The 21,346-nt window shown below is 41.0% G+C and overlaps 1 protein-coding gene across 10 annotated transcripts in view; it reads right to left on the reverse strand.

The window, feature by feature from the left end:
* The window catches only part of LOC129732297 (E3 ubiquitin-protein ligase lubel), a 56,690-nt gene that overhangs the window by 19,176 nt on the left and 16,168 nt on the right, over positions 1 to 21,346 (reverse strand). For 3 of the 10 annotated variants that reach the window (XM_055693083.1, XM_055693073.1, XM_055693074.1), the window contains exons 2-13: positions 18,474 to 18,566; positions 18,275 to 18,407; positions 18,066 to 18,214; positions 17,551 to 17,709; positions 5,088 to 5,256; positions 4,810 to 5,027; positions 4,288 to 4,665; positions 3,991 to 4,207; positions 2,480 to 3,925; positions 1,789 to 2,090; positions 1,524 to 1,727; positions 1,300 to 1,353 (exon numbers count right to left, since the gene is read on the reverse strand). In XM_055693083.1, coding sequence (XP_055549058.1) covers positions 1,300 to 1,353; positions 1,524 to 1,727; positions 1,789 to 2,090; positions 2,480 to 3,925; positions 3,991 to 4,207; positions 4,288 to 4,665; positions 4,810 to 5,027; positions 5,088 to 5,256; positions 17,551 to 17,709; positions 18,066 to 18,214; positions 18,275 to 18,407; positions 18,474 to 18,566 — 3,522 coding nt within the window. The remainder of the gene's footprint in view (positions 1 to 1,299; positions 1,354 to 1,523; positions 1,728 to 1,788; positions 2,091 to 2,479; positions 3,926 to 3,990; positions 4,208 to 4,287; positions 4,666 to 4,809; positions 5,028 to 5,087; positions 5,257 to 17,550; positions 17,710 to 18,065; positions 18,215 to 18,274; positions 18,408 to 18,473; positions 18,567 to 21,346) is intronic. The other 7 variants (XM_055693080.1, XM_055693075.1, XM_055693082.1 and 4 more) reach the window with 5 other exon arrangements.

Below are 21,346 nucleotides of genomic sequence, written 5' to 3' on the forward strand. Positions count from 1 at the left end.
AAAGAGGAAAGAGGAAAGTGGAAAGAGGAAAGAGGAAAGAGGAAATAGGAAATAGGAAATAGGAAAGAGGAAAGAGGAAAAAGAAAAGAGGAAAGGGGACAGAGGAAAGAGGAAACAGGAAAGAAGAAAGAGGAAAGAGGAAAGAGGAAAGAGGAAAGAAGAAAGAGGAAAGAGAAATTAAAGAAAGAAGAAAAACGTAAAAGGAAAGAGGAAATAAAGAAAGAGGAAAAACGAAAGAGGAAAAAGGAAATAAAGAAAGAGAAAAACCGAAAGAGCAAAAGGTAAATGAAGGAGGATAGATGAGAGATTATTGCAAAAATTCACATCGTTGAACAACGTAATTATAAATCCCTAACAAAAAGATGAAAGATGAAATATTATAGTAAATAGGAAATAGGAATCGGTATTCAAAAAAAGTTGAGTCAAAACTGATATTGTTCGTAGTTTCTTAGAAAAGTATTATGTTTCTCTACAATAAATTGAAGTATGGTCCTGTTTAACCATAAATCTCTCAAATAATATAGTTTTTAGTAGAAATGTTGGTAGACACTGCCCTTTTAACTAGTTAGAGTGCTACTAAATAACGGTTTGGTATTCGAAAAAATACCCTGTAAATATATATAAACTCATAATTGTTAGATTATTACATATTTGAATTATATCAACTTTTTTAGGAATTTTTGTTGATTTTAATCTACAAAAACTAGATAGAAATAAGGCATCAATTTCTCTCTTATTTATTGGTTACCAGAGAAGATCGTTTTGTATCATATTTTGAAATAATAGCACCTATCTTAGAGTCACTGTTTTTGAAAAATTTCAACTTATTTTGCACATCTTATTTTTTTAGCAAGAACCAAATATTTTTTGATTGGTTAGAGAGGTAAAAAGTCACATCTAGAGTTTTAAATTTGTACTACTTACACAAAAAAACACTTCTCTAAAACTATTACCACGGGATCAACTAACAGTACTGTATTTAACTCGACTAGCTACCGGCACTACTGAATCGATCACACTGAAGCTGCAGTTGCAGTAAATTTTGTTATTATAAGCATTTCAATTTACCATGTCCGGGGCACGAGTTTTCACGAAATGTATGACCGTTAATTTCCTTACATTTCAATATCGTCATACGTTGCGCTTCGGATCATTTATCGATCTATCGTCAGTGTGTGTGTGCGTTAAGTGGGTGGCAGACGCTCGAGTTGGGCAAAGGTATAAAAATGTGTCGCAAAGATAGTGTCATCGATGTTATAATTAGCCAAAAACACAAATGTTAGATAATTAATTATGTACTTGTCGCCTTCGCAGACTGGTGTTTAGCGGTTTACACGCTGCGGTTAAAACGCTCTGATGATGATGTTTGATGACGGCGTCAAGTGCAAAAGCGGAAGATAGAAGCGAGTTGGGAAGAAAAATAAGATGAAAAAGCCAGTAAATAAAGAGGAAGCATTTCTAGCGTGGTCGGTACCAAAATAGAGCACAAGTGCGAAAACATGGTCTTGCGTAGCCGTTCGAACCTGAGTATCGCTCGAGAAGCTTAGTCGGCTACCGGAGCGGGGACTCGCCACTTGTAGCAGTTGTAGCGCAGCAGTGGCGACTGAGTGTGATCGTTCATAGATGATGCCTGATTGTGCCGATATTAGTTCGCCTATGGGATCGTTCTGGTCGGGAGCCTGGTCGAATTGGGCGTTCGCTCGAAGTCCCTCCAAGGTGTCATAAGTCTGGATGAAGAATTCTATCACGCGCTCGTTCTGTGCTGAATGGAAACAGCGTTCTACTTACCTGGGTGGACATATCCTGCGGAAGAGGGGAAGTTCCTTTTGAAGTTCCTATCACCTGTGGTTTCGAGTCGCGCGGTGGGGATGGACCGCAAGCGGTGGAAACTTTTTCCTTCACTACTTTGTTCATCACTTTATTCATTTCACTGTTTAGATTTTGCCTAATTTCACCACTATTTATCGAACTTTTAGCTGTATCAACGGAATTGCTTGGGACCTCATGATTTTCGTATGGATTTTCCTCGACAAAATTTTCATAAATATTACTTGAGTCTTCATCACCAATTTCCTCTTCATCATCATAGTCTATAACGAGAACATAGAAAAACAGCACACATTAAAACTCTGAACTGGTTGAAGCGCAGCACGTTTTTATTACAAATCAAATTCTTTTATGTTTTTATTACAAAACTAAACACAAATGCGTTATTATTTGAAACACAAACACACTCTAGAGTGCCAGCTAGTTATCGGGAAATGGTCGGACGGACATTCATTCGAAATTTCGTTCTATACATTGGAGTCGGTTTGATCGTACTTATGGTTACAGATACAGATGGTATTGTTTTGTTTTTTTTTGTATGTTTGTTTGCGAGGAGTGCATCAAACTGGGATTCGGTATTGATATTCGGTCAACAACACACACAACTACTTTGCTTTAGTGCCAGGCCAAAAGGATATTTTGCGAATCCTACCTTTCTTCTTCGCGTCGCCACCGTCTCTGGCAGATTGCAACGGCTTGTTGACGTCGTCAATCGGTCTCTGGATGGTGCGCTTTTCGAAAGGTGGTTCCTGTACTACATCCGGAGGTGGCGATCGTGGAATATCCGTGTCTGCTTTGGCTGGAACACTTTCCGAGCGTACAGTTTTGCAGCAGATGGCGCATATCTTGACACCAGGTTCGTTAACGTACGTACAGAAGGCACACTCCCACTGGCAGTCAGGTGCAACGGCTGCCGGAATCGGAGGTGGTGATTCTTTCAGGGTGAACGTAATGGGCTCTGATTTGGACTCATTAATTTGGTTCTTCAGTTCAACCGTTTTGTTATGGACCTTTGAATCTTCTTCGTCTGGTACTTTTTGTGGTTCGGGCTCCTGGGTTTGCTGGATGGCACTGGAATTTTTGTTTTTCTCTTGTTTGCGACGTTCAAACTCAGCATCGGAATCGTTCGCAATGAACTCCGTGCTCGAATGTTTCTTCACCGTTTTCTTAAACTGGAATCTACGCTTTAGTTCACCATCCGCTTCGGGGGTGTGAGTCTCAGCCGGAATCTTTTTGGGGGTAGAGTACCCCGACTTGGAGGCCTTTGTCGGTTTGCTTTTCTCAGCGTCCGAAAGTTTGCTGTTGCCGTTGTTTTTGGCTTTCTGTTGTGTCGGTTCGGAATCATTCGTAACAGAGTCTGACTCGGGGCGTTTAGGCGGCAATGCCATTGGTTTGCTAGTTTTCTGCGACTGTTGTTGTTTGCGCTTTTGTTGGTCGATATCGGAGTCATTGGTCAAGGAATCGGAAGCGATCCTTCTAGGTGACGAAACGCTACTAGGAGTTCGTTGTTTAACAAGTCGACGTCTTTCCTGTTCTGCATCGGAATCGTTGGTCAACGAGTCGGAAGTGATTTTACGTGGCGAATGTAAATTTTCTTTGTTTATCCGGGGATGAATTGGCCCCTCTTGTTTTAAGTCTTTGTCAGAATCGTTAGTAAAGTCCGAATATTTTCTCGGTGACGAAAGTGACATTTTATCGAAACGATCACGTAGAAGTGCTTCCCGATCGTACCGCGGACGTTGTGAGTCTCGTTTTTGACTTACTGGATAATCGATCAGTGATCTAGCCGAAGATCCACCACGGCGATCACGATTAAATCTTGAGTGTCTGACACTCGAAGCTCTCACGAACGGTGCTGGCTCGGGTTCATCGAAGTCTAGACTGCTGCTGGAGTCTACCCGATGTCTGCGATCTCGGCGCCCCCGTGACTGGATAATTTCTTCCTCAGAGTCTTCGTCGTCCGTCAAATCGTCGATGTAACTACTGCGCTGTAAATTACGCATTGACATGGTGGATTTTCTGGACTTAATGCTGAGCGCTGGTGACGCCGCCCGGGATCTTGAATGGGCTCTTGACCTGGATGGAGGCATGCCCATACCTGTAATGTAAACAAATAAGAATTTAGTTTGGTGCGAATTTCATTGCGTCAAAGTTTCATCGTACCAGGCATCATGGGCATCAACCCCATCGGGTAGGGATACATGCCACCCCAGTTGTTATTCCAGCCAGGTGGATAACCCGATTGATCGTGTGGATAGTGACCCATTTGAGAGGATGGCAGATTCAAGCTTATATTGGAACCATTGTGCGATTGACCCATCCATGGATTCGATTGGTTCCACTGCATCTGGTTAATATTCATGTGCGCCATCGATTGTGCCTGAAGAAAAAATCGGATTTTTTATGTTAGATTGAGATGCAAATGAACAGTTCGAAACATAATTTAACATTGACGAATACCTGCTGCAAGGGAGAAAATCCCCACATGTTCGGTTGGTGTACCGGCATATGGTTTAGATTAAATACAGAGGTACTACGGGGATTCGGCGGCACTGAGTCTGGAGCGTTTCCAAGATCGGGGCGCTGTACGGAGGACACAAACGGTGGATTAATGCTAGGGGGACTACATTGATTAGACACTGCTGCGGAAACACCGGGTAGTAAATTGATGCCCGAAGCGACACTACCAGATCTTATTCTGGGTGTCGGGGGTTCGATCCATCTTTGTTGAAGCGCGTGATGTTGCTGATGAAACTGCTGTTGTTGTTGTAGTTGTTGTTGTTGATGTATTGTCGTTGGAATTAAAGGAGGTTTTGTGCGGATAATTTGTCCTGATGACTGAAAAGCACCATGAAAATATTAGATCGTATCAACTGCAACTCAACTCTAACATGTTAATAACGATTTAACCAATTGTTTGAAATTACACAAAATTTAATGTTTTAAGCACTGTGTTACCGTATATGGTTTTCAGTTGTGTACCTGTAGATCTATATTCGATGAAACACTCGCGCGTCGGCTCCGATCGCTGTCGGCTTTCATCGCTTCCTGGTGCTGTCGGTAGCGTTGTTGGAGCAGCGTCATGCGATCTAGTGTTGCAGCTGTGTTGTTCTGAATCTTCTCCATTGTACTGGAAACACTACGAATGGGGGCGCCAACTGATGAGTGCTTGGAAATCGTGTCCAGCGATGAATTCGATGCTTCGTAAACAGATTGTGATTATTATATCTTTTTCTTTATTTGAAACATTCAACACTTACAGTGAATTTTTTGGCCGGGAGGATCTGGCAACGGTCTGTTCGATGGATGGATAAAACGCTTGAGAGAGTTCATCTTCTCGCGCAGTGACAGTGATGGGCTGGGCGGCGGTGGCGGCGGCTTTTGAGGGGGGTTTCCCACGGGTCCCTGGGGAACGGTGGTCGGGATGCTCTGTAGAACGTAGGTAAATTTTGTGAAATTAGTTATTTGTTTGTAAGTAATTCATACGGATTGATTGCCCAACCGAGGCGAAACTGCTAGCTGGAGGAAGGACTATCGTAAGCAATCGAAAATTAATGAAGCCGATTAATTAGTTTCAACAACCATTTTTAGAGTTCCAACATGCTTGAAATTAAGTGTGATTAGTAACCGTTTACAGTTCTTAAATTCTTAAATTAGTTAACTAAGACGAGAGGTCAGCTCTATGCATTGATGAGTCAGTTAAGGACAGTTAATAAAGCATGAATACAAATCGAATATTTTAATCGTTCGCTTTTCTGTATTTATTTTATTTATTTGATCTGTTCACCAACAGGCCAGCAGGTGCCCCTTTAAGCTAACAAGAAAAAATATTTTTTTTCTATAGAGTAGAATTTTTTTTATATCACCATTCTCTCTTTCAGTTTGCGTAGACATATAGAAAATTTCTTTATTCCATTGGGTCAATGCCAATTTACCCAGGAATAAGGAAACATTATTGCGATTTACGATGCAAGTTTAAAGTGATGTCAGATAGTTGTAGCCTTTTGGTAACCGCAAGGCTGGGGTAGATTAACTGTTTAGCTTGTCTACAACCCTGCGCACGTTGGCAATGAGATGGTATTCCTAGCTTTTCCCATGTACTTAATTCGCCTTTAATGGCGGATATGGAGGTACCCAGACACGGTTGCGGTCCAACAAACTGCTTAGCAGATCCTTGTTTTGCTAGGCTATCGGCATGTTCATTACCCTTGATTCCACAATGTCCGGGTACTCAAAGTAGCATAACTTTGTTGAGGCGGGAAAGTTCCCTGAGTGATACAATGCACTCCCAGACTAGTCTGGAAACACATGGGGGAGACTTTAATGCCAGCAATGCGGCCTGACTGTTTGAAAAAATTCCGATTTTCGCATACCTATAGTTGCACTTCAGACATATCGTAGCACAGATATACATATATTGCGTACAACTTTGCTTGAAAGACGGTTGGCTGCTTTCCTAAAGAGATAGTGGACTTTATACCTGGTCCGTAGATCCCTGATCCAGTCTGGGATCCGATTCTTGAGCCATCCGTGTAGAATCGGATGATGCCCGATGGAAGACTAGGACCTCCATTGTTCCTCACCTAACGATCTGTGTCAATCACCCTATATGGAACATCTATGTTGGGTTTTGCTTCCATCCAGTCTGAGACTGTTGTTACTAAAGGTGTTAGCTTGAACTCCTTCAGGATGCTTAGATAACCTCCGAGCATCGTTGTGTTCGTAGCCTGAGCGCACCAAGCTCTGCCTCCTTCTCCACATGTAAATGTAGAGGCAGTAAGCAGAGCATGGCTTCCATGGCTGTAGTCGGCGTTGTGCGCAGGACACTGGTGGTGGTGGTTAAGTTTAGCCTGAGCTGTCATTTCAACGTTTAGGCCACCATACTAAGCTGTGTAGGTTATACGTGGCCGAGCAGTGGTGTTGTAAGACCAGAGTGCTAATTGTGGTTTTAACCACCAGCTCTTGCCGAACAGTGTGCTGCAAGCCTAGATCGCTGAAGTTGCCTTCTTGTAATCTTGTAAATAGTTGAGCAGTCCAGTTCAGCTTTTTATCCAGAATGATTCCAAGATATTTGGTCTTATTGCTGAAACTTAGTCTTACCCCATTCAATAGTGGAAGAGTAATTGAATGCACCCTTCGCTTGGTAAAGGGTATAATGATTGTTTTAGTGGGGTTAATGTTCAACTCTTCTTCTAAGCACCACCTGGTAGATGATGTTAAGGGCTGTTTATATTCGACTAGAAAGAGTTGAATCACATTTTCCCTTAACAATAAGGACTACGTCATCGACATAACAAATGACCCAATCCGCACGAGAGTCACAAATGAAATAAGGCTTTGGTTTTAATATTGTCCCCCAAACGTTTTAGAAAAAAATGGGGCAGCAGTTTTTGTAATTGAGTAACTATTACTTTTTATAGAAAAACCTGTGTGATTTTTCTCACAAAAGTCACAGAAGTTTTCATTAAAAACAATTTTTTCTAATTTTTGTCTCTGTGACAATTGAATTAGAATTTACAAGTTTTTCTCTTAAAAATCACAGACCAAATTACTTTACTTTGGAAGCAAGGGTATTTTTTTCATTCAGTAGTCACGGTGATAATTTGAAGAACAAAAGACATGTTGTCCAGAAAAAAAGTTTTTCCAGTCGGTCACTGTGACTTTCGAGAGGAAATATACAACAACAGTTTTGTTTGAAAGAAGGTGTGACTTTTTGAAAAACTTATAAGTTATTAGCATTGTCACAGTGATTTTAGTAATCATCTCTTTTGGTTTGAACTGAATATCAGGGAAATTAAACATCAAGCTTTGATCGACAAATATCACTGTTCGATCCCCGTGACTTTTGTCAGGAAATATATGTCAAATGTTGTTTTAGAAAATGTGATCCTTTAAAAAAAAACTTTTATTACCATTGTCACATGAATTCATGTAAATATCTCTTTTCGATCAAATAACAAAGAAAACATTACTTCAATATCACATATTCCCTCCATCCAACGTTCGATTAGTATTGGAATTAGTATTGGGTCACCGTATCAATTGATCTTTATTAAATAGGCTATGGCTATAATAAAATATTTAAAATTTTCCTATAATAAATAATTAAAATTTTCCGAATATCATTCAAATCCTTTCCTGAAGGCGCATGAAACTTTTAAGGGATAGGCGATAAACTTTTACCATAAAAATGGAATTGTATTTGGAAAACACTTTTGGCATTTATCGCAATTCCAACTTTTTGTGTGTTATCATTTTATATGTACACATTTCTGATTTCCATCAGCGAAATAAAAAAAATCTAAAATAGTAATGGGAGTTGGTCACGAATGAAATAGTTTATTCTGGAACTTTGTCACGAAAAATATTCATGAATGTATTGATGAACATACGACTCGCGGTGACAATTTCCAACAAAGGAAACGTTACTGGTTTCTCCTACAAACATCACCAAGTTGTTAATACGAAAAAGCAGAACATCCTAACAAACCACTTAGTGACAATTACCAATAGTTTGTATGAGGCTCTAAGCCCCGCCTTTTCGACGCTTTTTCAGCATTCCTGACCATTTACAGAAAATATTCTTCGTACGAATATGAATATTCTCTTAAAGGTCACCAACATGCCATTTGTGTGGACTGGGGACTTCGTAGCCTAGCTGCAATAGCTTAATGAGAAGAGCGTCTACCACCAGTGACCATAGAAGTGGAGAGAGAACTCCTCATTGAGAACACCCTTTTACTGCCTCAACTGTGACAGACGTATTTCCCAAAGCAGCTGTGATCTTCCTGCTCGGAAGCATTGCTTGAATCCAGCTCATTGTAGTATTATCGACTAATTTATTTTGTAGAGCCGTTTGAATTGATGCAAAGGACGTATTATCGAAAGCTCCCTCAATATAAAGAAAAGCGCAGACCGCTGTTTCTTTATATTTCAGTGGCTTTTCAATCTTCGTCACTAGAAAATGCAAAGCGGTTTCTATAGATTTGTGATACTTACCTTACCAATCAGACGAGAGCCATGGTGGCTCGTGCTGTATCAAGAATTTGTCGCCATGTTGCTCGGTTTTGGGCTGTGTTTCGCCAGTTCCCCAGGCGTCTCATCACCCGCAAGTCTTCGTCGATCTGGTCGAGCCATCGTGCACGATGCGCCCCTCTATTTCTGGTGCCGGCAGGGTTGCTGGAGAGAAATGATTTCTCGGGGTTGCCGTCCGGCATCCTTATGACATGACCGGCCCACCGCAACCTATTAACTTTCGCCAGGTGTGCAATGGGACTCTCTCCAAGCAGCGCGTGCAGTTCGTGGTTCATGCGCCGTCGCCATTCTCCGTCGTCCGTCTGTACTCCACCGTAGATAGTCCGTAGCACCTTCCGTTCAAAAACTCCAAGAGCGTTAAGGTCCTCCGTGAGAAGCGTTGTTGTCTCGATCCCGTAGGGGACTACCGGTCTTATCAGGGTTTTGTACAGCGTCAACTTCTTGCGTCGTCGCACTCGATTCGATCGAAGTGTCTTCCGAAGTGAAAAGTAGGCACGATTTCCTGCCTGGATGCGTCTCTGGATCTCTTTGCTGGTGTTATTGTCGGCGGTCACCAGTGACCCCAAATAAACGAACTCATCGACCACCTCAAGCTCGTCACCATCTACAGAGACTTGAGTTGGGAGGCTAATGTTGTTCTCCTTGGAGCCTCTCGCTCGCATGTATTTTGTTTTCGACGCATTTATCCGCAGTCCGATCCGTCCAGCTCCAGCTTTCAGTCGGGCGTAAGTTTCCTCCGCCGTCGCAAAGTTACGTGATATGATGTCGAAGTCATCTGCGAAGCCCAGAAGCTGAACATACCTTGTGAAAATTGTGCCCCTCGTGTCGATGCCCGCCCTCCGGATCACACCCTCAAGGGCGATGTTAAACAGCAAACAGGAAACTCCATCACCTTGTCTCAACCCTCTGCGCGATTCAAAGGGACTCGAGAGTATCCCCGAAATACGCACGTAGCACATCACTTGCGCCATGGTGGCTCTGATCAACCGAGTCAGTTTATCCGGAAATCCGTTGTCGTGCATGATCTGCCATAGCTGTTCTCGATCGACTGTATCATAGGCCGCCGTGAAGTCAATGAAGATGTGATGTGTGGGCACGTTGTACTCGCGACATTTCTGTAAGATCTGTCGGATTGAGAAGATCTGGTCCGTGGTGGCACGGGCTCCCATGAAACCCGCTTGGTACTGGCCCTCGAATCTCCTGATTAAAGGTGATAGACGACGGAACAGGATCTGCCGGCTTGTTGTTTTTCAGCTTCCCGATCTCACAAAGAATTTCATGAACATCGGGGGCTGGTACTCGGTCATCCGCTGCTGGTGATCCTAGGTAAGTTCCTGCTCCGCTTCTGTTTACTGTTTCGCCATTCAGGTGTCCATCGAAGTACTCCTTCCACCTGTCGACCACCTCGCTGGCATCCGTGGGAAGGTTCCCATCCGCGTCGTTGCACATGTCGGCTTGCGGCACATAGCCTCTGCGGGACTGGTTTACCTTCTCATAGAATTTCCGCGTTTCACTGGCACAGTATAGCTGCTCCAGCTCATCATGCTCACGATCCTCTTACTGGCGCTTCTTTCGTCTGAGAATCGTGGTCATGTCGTTCCGTGCCCGTTTGTGATTGGCCTTGTTCTCTCTCGTTGACCTGCCCAGGTATATCGCCCAGGTCCGGTTCTTCTCATTCACCGCTGCCTCGCACTCCCCGTCATACCAGTCGTTTCTGCCACTCGGTGCTTCCACTCCTAGTGTCGCCGTTGCGGTCTCCCCGATAGCCGTGCGAATGCTGCACCAACCGTCCTCAAGAGGCAATGCGTTTGTAATGTCTGAGAAGAACCGGCCGTCGATGATTTTCTATACTTTGGTTTGCGATTTGCGGTGTTGATAGGCATATTGATGCTTAAGCAAGGGCAAATTCTTCAGCAACTCGCTGCGTAATTTTCTCCATCAACTTGAGAAGCGTATGTCACAGAATATCAAATATATCTGATCTAGATAGAAATAACAAAGCCTGTAATATTCTTGATATGCCAGAATGATAAAAAGTACAGAACTATATCCAATTCTGTTATTATACACTAACGTGACGTCATGCGTCTTGATCCGAGGCTTTGTTACTTGCTCCTCGACGTTCGACCCGGTAGTCACTGTCGAGCCAGGATAGTGAATGTTAATAAGAACACGCAGCGTTTCTTTGGTAGTTACAGTCATAACTCTCCTTTTTAACTGCCCTAGACCATTCGTGTGATCTTTTGGTATCGCTTTTTGCAGTCGTATAGCCTGAGGCAGAGTCTGAATGTCCTCATTGAATCCGACTCTGGATCTCCTTTTGGCATCCCAGTTGGACGTGATTTTGGCCCTTTTGAACAGGCGTGTAGGGTCTCGACGAAAGTTGCTAAGAGTTTCGTTCCACCAGGGGACATCACGGCAGACTGTCCGTTTTGTTAACGAACAGTTTGAATCAAAAGCTTCCGTGATCTTATGCTGTAGGTCACTTGCTGCGATATCCAGTTCAACTGGAGTTCGAACATTTATATGGCAGGATGTCCTTGAGCTTACCAGATGTTCTTTGAATAAGTTCCAGTTGGTTTCCTTAGGATTCCTAATGTGTCAAGCCCATACGTTGGTGTACTTAAACTGACAAAATTTACGATGCGCTTCGGAAATGCTACCAAGACCATATAAGTTGAGCAGTTCCACAAAAAATCACCCACTTTTAATATATTTTTAAATTGTTATTTTTGCTTTGGCTGAAACTTTGCATAGAAGTTTCTATGGGCTTATGATGCTATTCTGTGTTAAATTTTTCAAAACACGACTCATTTTTGAGAAGCTATTGAAAAATACTTGGAAATTTTTGGATTACAAATACATTTAAAATTTCTTTGATCGGTGTGACGTCTTCGACAAAGTTATAGCACTGGTCGACAAAATAAGAAAAGGCCATTCCAAAAGCTTAAACCGGAAAAAAAGAAAGATTATAGCTATTCAACCATTCCCATTTTTTTATTATAGACGCTTTAACCGTAAGGGTCATTCGCGTTTTAATTCAACAATTCCTATGAATTTTAGTGCCACTAACCAATTTTTCTTAATTTTTTTGTGAAACTTAAAATTATCACAAAACTTCTGATAAATAGTCTAGGATGAAGCGAATCCAACTCTTCCAGCAAAAAAGAGCCGCCAGGAGGAGGAGGAGTGCGAAGAACTACAACAGCTGTCAATATCGCTCTCATGAAACACAAAACTTCTATCAGAAATACAACGTACAGTGTTAAGGATGGGAGCATCTTGACAGATGATCGTGAGGTGATCGAAAAATGGAAACAGCTCTTCGATGAACATCTGAATGACGTACAGGCAGCCAGAGCAGCGACGCAGGAGACTCTGTCGGTGCAGCAAGCGGTGGAGATGTGCCACCCCTATCGAAAGGCGGAGTTAATGATGCTATCCGGCAACTTAAGAATAACAAGGCAACTGGAAAGGACGGTATCGGAGCGGAGCTCCTCAAAATGGGCCCGGGCAAATTGGCCACTTGTCTGCATCGGCTGATTGTTAATATTTGGAAAACGAAATGCCTACCGGGGGAGTGGTAAGCTAGATTGTGAGAACTTCCAAGCAATCCCTATCCTGAATGCCGCCTACAAAGTCATATCCCAAATAATTTTCAGCGACTGTCACCACTAACCAACAGATGTGTGGAAAGTTACCAGGTCGGCTTCATGGAGAGTCGGTCCACAACGGACCAGATCTTTACTTGCGGCAGATCCACCAAAAATGCTGCGAATACAGAGTCCCTACGCATCATCTTTCATCGACTTCAAAGCCGCTTATGACACGATTAATCGTGAAGAGCTATGGAGAATACTCGACGAGAAGGCTTCCCCGGGAAGCTTACCAGACTGATGTTTCAGTGTTGTGTAAGGATTTCGGGCAGGGCCGGCGTTTCATGTGGGTAGTATGGGTAGTAGTACCCACTCGGAAAATATCCATGTGGGTACTTACCCACACGGAACTATCGGACAAAACCAAAAAAAGTACTGTTGCGAGCGACAGATTTTTTAATGCATATCGTTGAGCGAGAGGTTATAAATCTACAGACTTATGTACAGTTCTAACGTTGCTCAGAGAAAATGAAATTTTTTTAATTGTTTCATTTACGATAGAGTTCTGAATTTCATTTACGATAGAGTTCTAAAGTTTTGTTTTCTCGTAAAAATTTCCCATGCCAAATTTGCGCTCAATCGGACTTTGCGAAGTAGTGCCTCAAAGCGGTCAAAGTAACAGTTCTTCGATCGATGAAAGAGCTGGGAGTGTGTCTTGTGTATTCTGGTGTGGCTCGAGTCTCCCAACGCAAAAGTTTCCATGTCCCTGAAATTTAATTTTTGATTTAAAAAAAAAACAATTTTTATGAAACAACATCAGTTCTCGACATTTCATGTATTTCTAAGAGATTTGCTATAAAAAATCGATTTCTGAAACTTCAAGAACTACTCTTGTGTATTTTTAGGTTGGTCAAAATGTAAGACTTTCACGACTGTAAGTGAAACCCTCTCAGAAGTTCGATTAAGCTCAAATTTTGGATGGAAACTTTTTTCGAGAAGACAAAATTGTTGAGCCCTAACGTTAGCATTGGAAAAAAAAGCTCAAAAAAGACCGATTTTTCATGAGTTTACCCTTACACGCACTGACGAAACTACCCATGCAGCATCAATCATAGTAACCCATGAGTCAGCAGAAAAAAGTTGACTCAAACTCTAATCATAATGGCTGCGTACGCTTGATCGGGAGGTCGCTGCGTACGCTAGATCGGGAAAAGTACCTGGCGGACATGGACATCAGAAAGTGGAAGTCCCGTCCATTGGTCTCGGAGTTGCTCGATGGTCGAGTCGATTTTTTCGGTGAATCGCGACGTGATGATGGTGGTCCACGCCGAGACCTATCTCACCCTGGATGACAACGACTGGCAGGGCACTCCATATTTTACTTTACTTTTTAGTAATCTCTGAGGTGAAATTCATTACACACACCAAGTTCCCAAAAAAGGTACTGCTGTGGCTGACAATTAACGAGAAGCTCCGTACTGGCCGTGAACGGGGAAATTTATAGTACAAAGTGCTTGCCGGAAGTTGCGTCGTTTATCAAGAAATACCGTAGGGGCAAAGACGCGGTGCTCTGGCCGGATCTGGTGTCGGCCCACTACTCGAAGCAATCGTTGGCGGCTGAAAATCGATGCGGTATCCAGGTCGGCCAACCCACCCAACGTTCCCCAGCTGCATCCCATTCAGAGTTTCTAGACAAACCAGAAGCGTGAGACCTACCTCGACAATCTTGACGCGAAAATTGAGGAGGAATTGATAAATAGAACGAAGACAGAACTCAAAAATATTCCTACACGCATGTCCACCATGGCGAATGTTCCGGTAAGCTCTCGAGAGCCACTCGCAAGGGCGTGGAATTACTTTTGCAAATGAGCCTATATAATTTCCTTCCATGGGAAATTAATGGGAAACATGACTACTGAACGAAATTCGAAAATCTAATTTCACTTAAACATTCCATTGGCACCTTATTGTTGATGCACAGTCGACTTTTCGTAAAATGTTGTTCAGGTATCCGAACGTAATCCCCCCCCCCCCCCCCCGGCTACGCCTTTGTCACCCATGAACCTTCCCTATTCCTTACTACCCACTCGGGAAAATAATGTGACGCCGGCCCTGATTTCGGGAGCTCCATGCGACCCATGTAGATCCCGCAGGGGACTACGACAAGGTGATGGTCTTTTCTGCCTACTGTTCGATATTGCGCTAGAAGGTGCTGTGAGACGAGCGGAAATAGGCACGCGGGACACCATTTTCGTTGAAACTGGTCAATTGTTCTGCTTTGCGGATGGAGTGGATACTGTCGGCAGAATATTTGAGGCAGTACAGTATATCAGACTAAAATGTGAAGCAGAGAAGATTGGATTGTAGATAAACTGTTGTAATGATCAACGGTGATGGGTTTGAGGTAGTCGACGAGTTCGTGTACCTTGACTCGATGGTCCTCGCGCAAAGTGCACCTTGTACAAAACGCTCGTCAGACCGGTTGTTCTCTACGGGCATGAGACGTGGACAATGCTTGAAGGGGACCTGTTCGGAATTTTCGAACGACGGATGCTCCATCCATCTTTGGCGGTGTGCTGGAGAACGGAGTGTGGAGACGAAGAAAGAACGGAGAATGAGGTCGCGCAACTGTACGGTGAACCCAGCATCGAATTATTTTATTTTATGATATTTTATTTTATTCGCCATTTTTGTAAGTTATTCGTGATTATTCAGCAACAAGCGTAGATTCATGAAAAAGTATGATCTCTATCAGTTGTTATTGTTTACCTGTGAATTATTCCAGCAATATTTTCTATTGAAGAGTTCTTCAGGGGTGTGAACTTAACGAAAACCACTGAATTATTTCTGGCTAAGCTGGCTAAGAGTGAATTTTGCAATATTGATTATACATTTCTATATGTCGATGATGGTTCACTGGAGAGTGGAGAGTCACAATCCACAAAGCCAAAGTATCTTCATAAAAGTTCAAAGTTTTCATATTTTATGTTGAAATATCTCAACACGCTTGCAGTGAATATATTGATCACCAAGAGATTTAGGATTTAAAATTACCAGATTTTGAGGTTTACTCATAGGTACAGTATTATTCTCAAAAAAAATTATATTAAAAAGACTAAAAAGAAAAATTCCTTCAATTTCTCCATCATAAATTGTTAACTAAAAGTTTTGATATTTTCAAGCTTTAATAAAAATAAGGTGTTTATTTTTTTTCGTGGAAACAATTTTAATAAATTTTGTACAAAGCATCATCAATTTCCAACAACTCAGCTAAAGTTTTCATTTGAATACAACTAAAGGTTTCTGAATAACACTGCGTTTGCCAAAATACATAAGCCTTGTTAGTTTTTTAGTCTGAAAAATGTCACCACCCGCGGAAAATTCTCTGTGTATTAAGTCAGGTACAATAGGTCATTTGGTATGAAATGACTCTAAAGTTAATCTTGAATTATCTCTAAATTTTGAGAAAGCGTGAGTTACTTGAATGTAAAGTGATTTTATAGTTGTTTATTGGTTTTGGTTTCGCTTTAAAGATGATAGTTTCGATGTGGCAGACTGCCCGCGTGAAGGAAGGCCAAACCGCTAAGAAGACGCTGAATTGGACGAATTGCTCGATGAGGATCCATGCCAAACGCAGGACCAGCTTGCTCCGTTGATGATTCAAAAACAAAGAAGTACCGGCAAAAAGGAAGGGTTTTCTTCATCGCATCGTGACGTATAATGAAAAATGGATTCATTACAGGAACCCGAAGAAAACAAAGCCATACTTCTACGTCATCGGCTCGACCGATGCCCGCTGCAATGGTTATGCTGTGTATTTGGTGGCTGTTGAAACCGAAAGAAACCATCACTGGGGAACGGTATCGAATTCAATTGATGCATATTACATGACAGCCCTCGGCTTCATGCTGTAAAAACTGTTAGAACTTACATATTAACGCCCAAATGGGTAATCCTACCTCTACCACCATATTACCCAGATATTGTGCCATCTTGCTGATCATTAGTTCTGCTCATATGAAGATATCGAAAAATGGTTTGAATCATAGAGAGCTTCAAATATGAATATTTTTTTTAAGCAACTATTTTTCGAGATAAAGTTGCAGTCATAGTAAAATAAAGTTTCATAAAAAACGTGAGAACTTAGTTGCGCAGTTAAAAGCTGTTAAAATAAGGATTTTCTCAAATTTGATTAAGAGGTTAGAAGGCTAGAACAGAAATTATAACAATTTACAATGTACGTGCTAGTGTTTGATTGTCTCGTCACTCCCAACTCATTCAGTCACACTATCTCATATTTCGAAGTGTATGAATTTTTCCGAGTGTACATCGATCTGGTATTCCCTATTGATTAGATTGATTATTCAACATGTTTCCCAAGAAAAACAAAATCGCCCTTACTTAACGTTTATACATTCACTTCTGAAAACTACAAATTACTTTGTATCACTTAACCGAGTTTCGAAAGAAAGATCTAATGGTTACTGAATATCAATATTTTTAAGTCAACAAAGAGTGAATAGAACAAACGCGTCAGCTAATGCTTTCAAAACTACACCGTTTGTTAGTAGCGATTAAGCGAAAATGGATTTGGGAGTGAGAATAGAAAAAAAAAACACGTGCAAATTTAGTGCAAACGAAGCTTATATTTCAAAGGATTTTTGTATAGCGATCCGACAAAAAAAATCGACTAGTGTCCAATCATAGAAGCGTTACAGACAGTATTATTTCAACTGTATATTTCAGGAATAGCAAAAATCTTTTTTTTTTGCTGTTAAAGTTTAATAATTAGAATCTAGTTTTTCAAGAAAAGCCCTAAAGAACTGTGTTATTCGTGTTATTTCGTGTGCGCAAACTAGTTTGCCTGTTTAGGTTTCTATCTTAGCATTCCATCCTACACGGAATGATACAAACAAAACCTCTATTACAGTAAAACAGTCATTAGACGTTTGCAATTGCGGCAATTTGGCAAATAATATGCTTCATGAATAGTTTTACAATGAATTTAGAATGGGTATTAATTTGAAAATAGAAAGAGAAAAAATGTGAACAAATCTGAGCGCAGTTTTCAAGACATGCTACAGCAGCGTACCTGTTCCGCATCCTGTTTGCGTCCCAGTAGCGGGCTAGAAAAGATGAAACTACCGGGGCGTTTGTTTCTTCTGGGCGGCGGCAGGGGCCCACTAGTGCCAGCGTCACCTTTCGGCGGCAGCGGGGGTTTTACCGCGGTTGGGCTTTGCAACTCTACGGGCTGTGAAATAAGGGAGAAGTTAGAGTTTTAGGAGGGCTGATGCGGATCTTTCCGAGAAATACAACGTTGACAGGGAGGGATGAGAAAGCCGGCATTCAGATTTTACACATGCCAAATGAGCAGAGCGAATGAAAGTCCAATTTGATGTGCAGATGCAGTACGATTTGCCAAATTTGTTTTCCTATCAGACTCGAGAAGAAACTACGCATTTATTTCGGGATAGTCACATGTCCCATAAATGGTGTTGAAATATCGTCGGAATGACATGCTCGAGGGTGAGAATACAGATAAAGTGGTGCGAGTTGTTAAATAAAATGATGCGACTCGATTTAAGTTTGAGTGCTGTACCTACTTACCGTTCTTACGTGTGTTTGGCGTTTTGGATGACGGTGGTAGCGTTCGTCGCAGGATGCGCAAAAGAGATTTTGATCACATTGCACACAACGCACAGCAGGAGTGACTGATCCACAAAGATCACATTTCAGGACAGTCATGCGTTTGATGTCTGTGGAAAGTCAAAGCATTTATAAAACATTGTTTCATTTTTCTAGCTAATAAGTCATACCTGGAGACTTCAAAGGAATCGGAGGTGGTGCGTTGGAATATTGTTGATTTGCTACGTCAATGACTTCGTATTCAGGATCGACGTTGATCGGTGGCGCTGGTGGCGGTGGACCAACCCGATCGCTACTATCAGTCTGAAAATTGTAAAAAAATATTCAAAAATGTTCTGCTATTCAACAGAGATTAAAGTTGATATTTACCACCCATGAAGGCATAGTTCTTGACACTCTAAATCTAGACGCTGGATTGTTTGCCATGGCCGGTGGCGTTGGTGCTCGGTGCGGTACGTTACCCTGGAGGAATAAATACCTGGCTTTAGTGAAATTTTACATATGCTATCGGTCCTGATTTGATCTTCGAATTTAAATAACAGTAGAATGCACAGAGTGTATATTGCAAAAGATTTCAACCAATTTGATTGAAGCATTCGTTTACTCTTTCTAAAAAAAAAAAGTCACGCGATAAACGCGTTGCGCCTTTCTTTGCAACCCGTTTCGTTTGATACGATTTGATTATTATGTTGACACACAACCTCCCAACGGATGTGTGGTGTTTTGTGTTTATTTACAGTGGTCGCTGTTTTGCGGAAAACAAAACACAAACCATGTAGCGGGTTCGTCAATGGGGTAGTTAAAAAAAAAAAACTTGACGAAACATTTCGCCTCGATGATCCTACTCGCCACAACACGATGTGGGTGCCGGGTGTTTCCACACACCTTCACAGCAGTACGTGTCTATTTCTAAATATATTGTTTAGCGTTGTTGGGTTATTTGTGATCATTGCATTCAATCATATACGTAACAGGGCGTTCTAAAATAAACTACCAGAATTGCTATGTTTGCACGACGCTTTATAGATCGACATCGATCGGATAGTTTAGCTTTTCGAAAACGCCAGATGTTCCTCAGCTATCCTCCTGTGTGTTGAAATGATTGGTTACACAGTGAAAATTCTGAATTTTACACGTCACATACAGTTTTTTTTCCTTAAAATGTTAGTTGCTTCTGACGTGAAACACGATTTTGTTTGGAAATTATGTGCAATGTTATTTAAATTTGCTTGGAAAATTATGGAATTTTTACTACATGCGATTGGACATAAGTTTTGGCACTTTTTTCTAACTGTGTACAGATAAAAAAATCTGTGAAAAAGCAATCAGCTGGAAAATGGGAAGTGAATTGTTAGATCTTGCTAATTCCACAAATACTGAAGGATGATGACAATCACCGTTCGTAATAAAGGAAAGTACATGGATGCAGGTTAGTTGGCGGCTGTGGCTGGTCATGTATTATCGACCGGTTCAGTTTCATTGACTCCATTGCTTTAATTGCGCTTACAAGCTATACGTAAAGTTCCTTACTTTAAACCTTAATTTTTCGATATAGGCGAATATTTATTAAAACCCCAGAGATGTATTATATTTCATGAAAAAAAAAAGAAAAACATACCACTACCAATTTATTTAAAAAACTCCTGCAAACACATTCTACACATTTGCGTGTTTAACATTCTTTTTAAATCTATGTTCATAATATTCGACTTTTGTGCTTGTTTTGTTACATGACAGGTTGTAAATAACTCAGACACATGAAATGATTCATTTCCAACATTCGCTATTAATGTAAGCTACAGAAAAAATCCGCGAAAAAGTGCAGATTCACACAACTTTGGGGAATTCTTCTTTGCTCTATATCAATGGTTTCCTTGTTGCCAAAAACATTGGGTACTTTTTTGGATAATTTACGTCACCATTACACTGGTCAACACAGGTGCACTCCAAAAGCACAAACCAGAGAAAAATGAAGGATAACAACTATTCAACCATTCCTGTGAATTTTGGTGTCCCTAGTCACTAACTTTTTTTCACAGACTTAAATGAGTTTTCTCGTCAATATAACGTTAAAGCGACGAAACCGGCGAGCAATTGCTATGACTGACGCGTTTGGAAATGGCTAGGGGCACCATAATTCATAGGAATGGTTGATTAGCTATAATCTTTCTTTTTTTTCTTGTTTGAGCTTTTGAAATGCACTTTTTTCATTCTGTCGACCAGTGTTATTGTTCAAATTCAAAATATTTTAGACTATATCTCTTGAAACGACACCATAAATACTAGTTTACCTTTCTGAATATGGGACTACTTTCATCGACAACGTAATGGAGAATGCTTCCGTCATTTTCAACATAGTTACGATAATTTCATTGCTTTTTTCTTTCCAATTGATAAAGACACCCAAACATTAAAGTAGATAACAATGAACCAAAGCTACCACAATTTATTTATGCAGCTCAGTTTGAATTTTGGAAACTTTGCTGACAAAAATTAAAGATATTAACATAAGGTAAATCTGGTTAAATAATAATCTAACGAGATTCGATTAGTAACGAAAGCATAGGAACTAACAGGTCCTCTACATACTCAGAATTTTTGAAATTGAAAAAATCGAGACCAGCTTTTGATAAGGCAAAAAATGTTTTTTATTTAAAAAAAATGTTAACCCAAAAACTCAAAGATATAGTAATATTTGGTCGAATCATTAAATTATTGAGGGGTCATTTTTTTCATTGGCTTAAATCATGCTAAAACTATCCTAGAATCAAATTCTTCATCGCCCAAGTACTGATCTCAACTCAAAATTCGTTTGAATAAATTTTTACCGAACAACTTTTATGCTCCAAAATAACATTTTTCGTTTATTTTGGCGATGCGTGTTTTTTTTTTTCAATTTGGAGGCTTTGTAAACTAGTAGAAGTTACCTATGATCGATATCGTGTTCCAAATTTGAAGTATAGAGGTCGCTGCATTAAGTTTCGACCGTTACAGCGTATCTACAGCACGTGTTTACTCACAATTTCCGTTTTCATAGTCGATCAGCCGTTCTCATTGTGTACGTTCTTTGTTTGAGTTCTTCTATACTTTTTAACCATGAGTAACATATATTCAAAAGTACTTAAATATAAGTGACAAGTTTGAGTTTTGCGTGGGGTCGGACGCCAACCGCGTCAAAGTCGCTAAGCATCGCATATCTGATATCGCGAAAGAGGATAGGCGCAGTGAAGTAAGTACACACG

The sequence above is a fragment of the Wyeomyia smithii genome, chromosome 3 (assembly GCF_029784165.1).
Source record: "Wyeomyia smithii strain HCP4-BCI-WySm-NY-G18 chromosome 3, ASM2978416v1, whole genome shotgun sequence".
Taxonomy (NCBI): Eukaryota; Metazoa; Arthropoda; class Insecta; order Diptera; family Culicidae; genus Wyeomyia; species Wyeomyia smithii.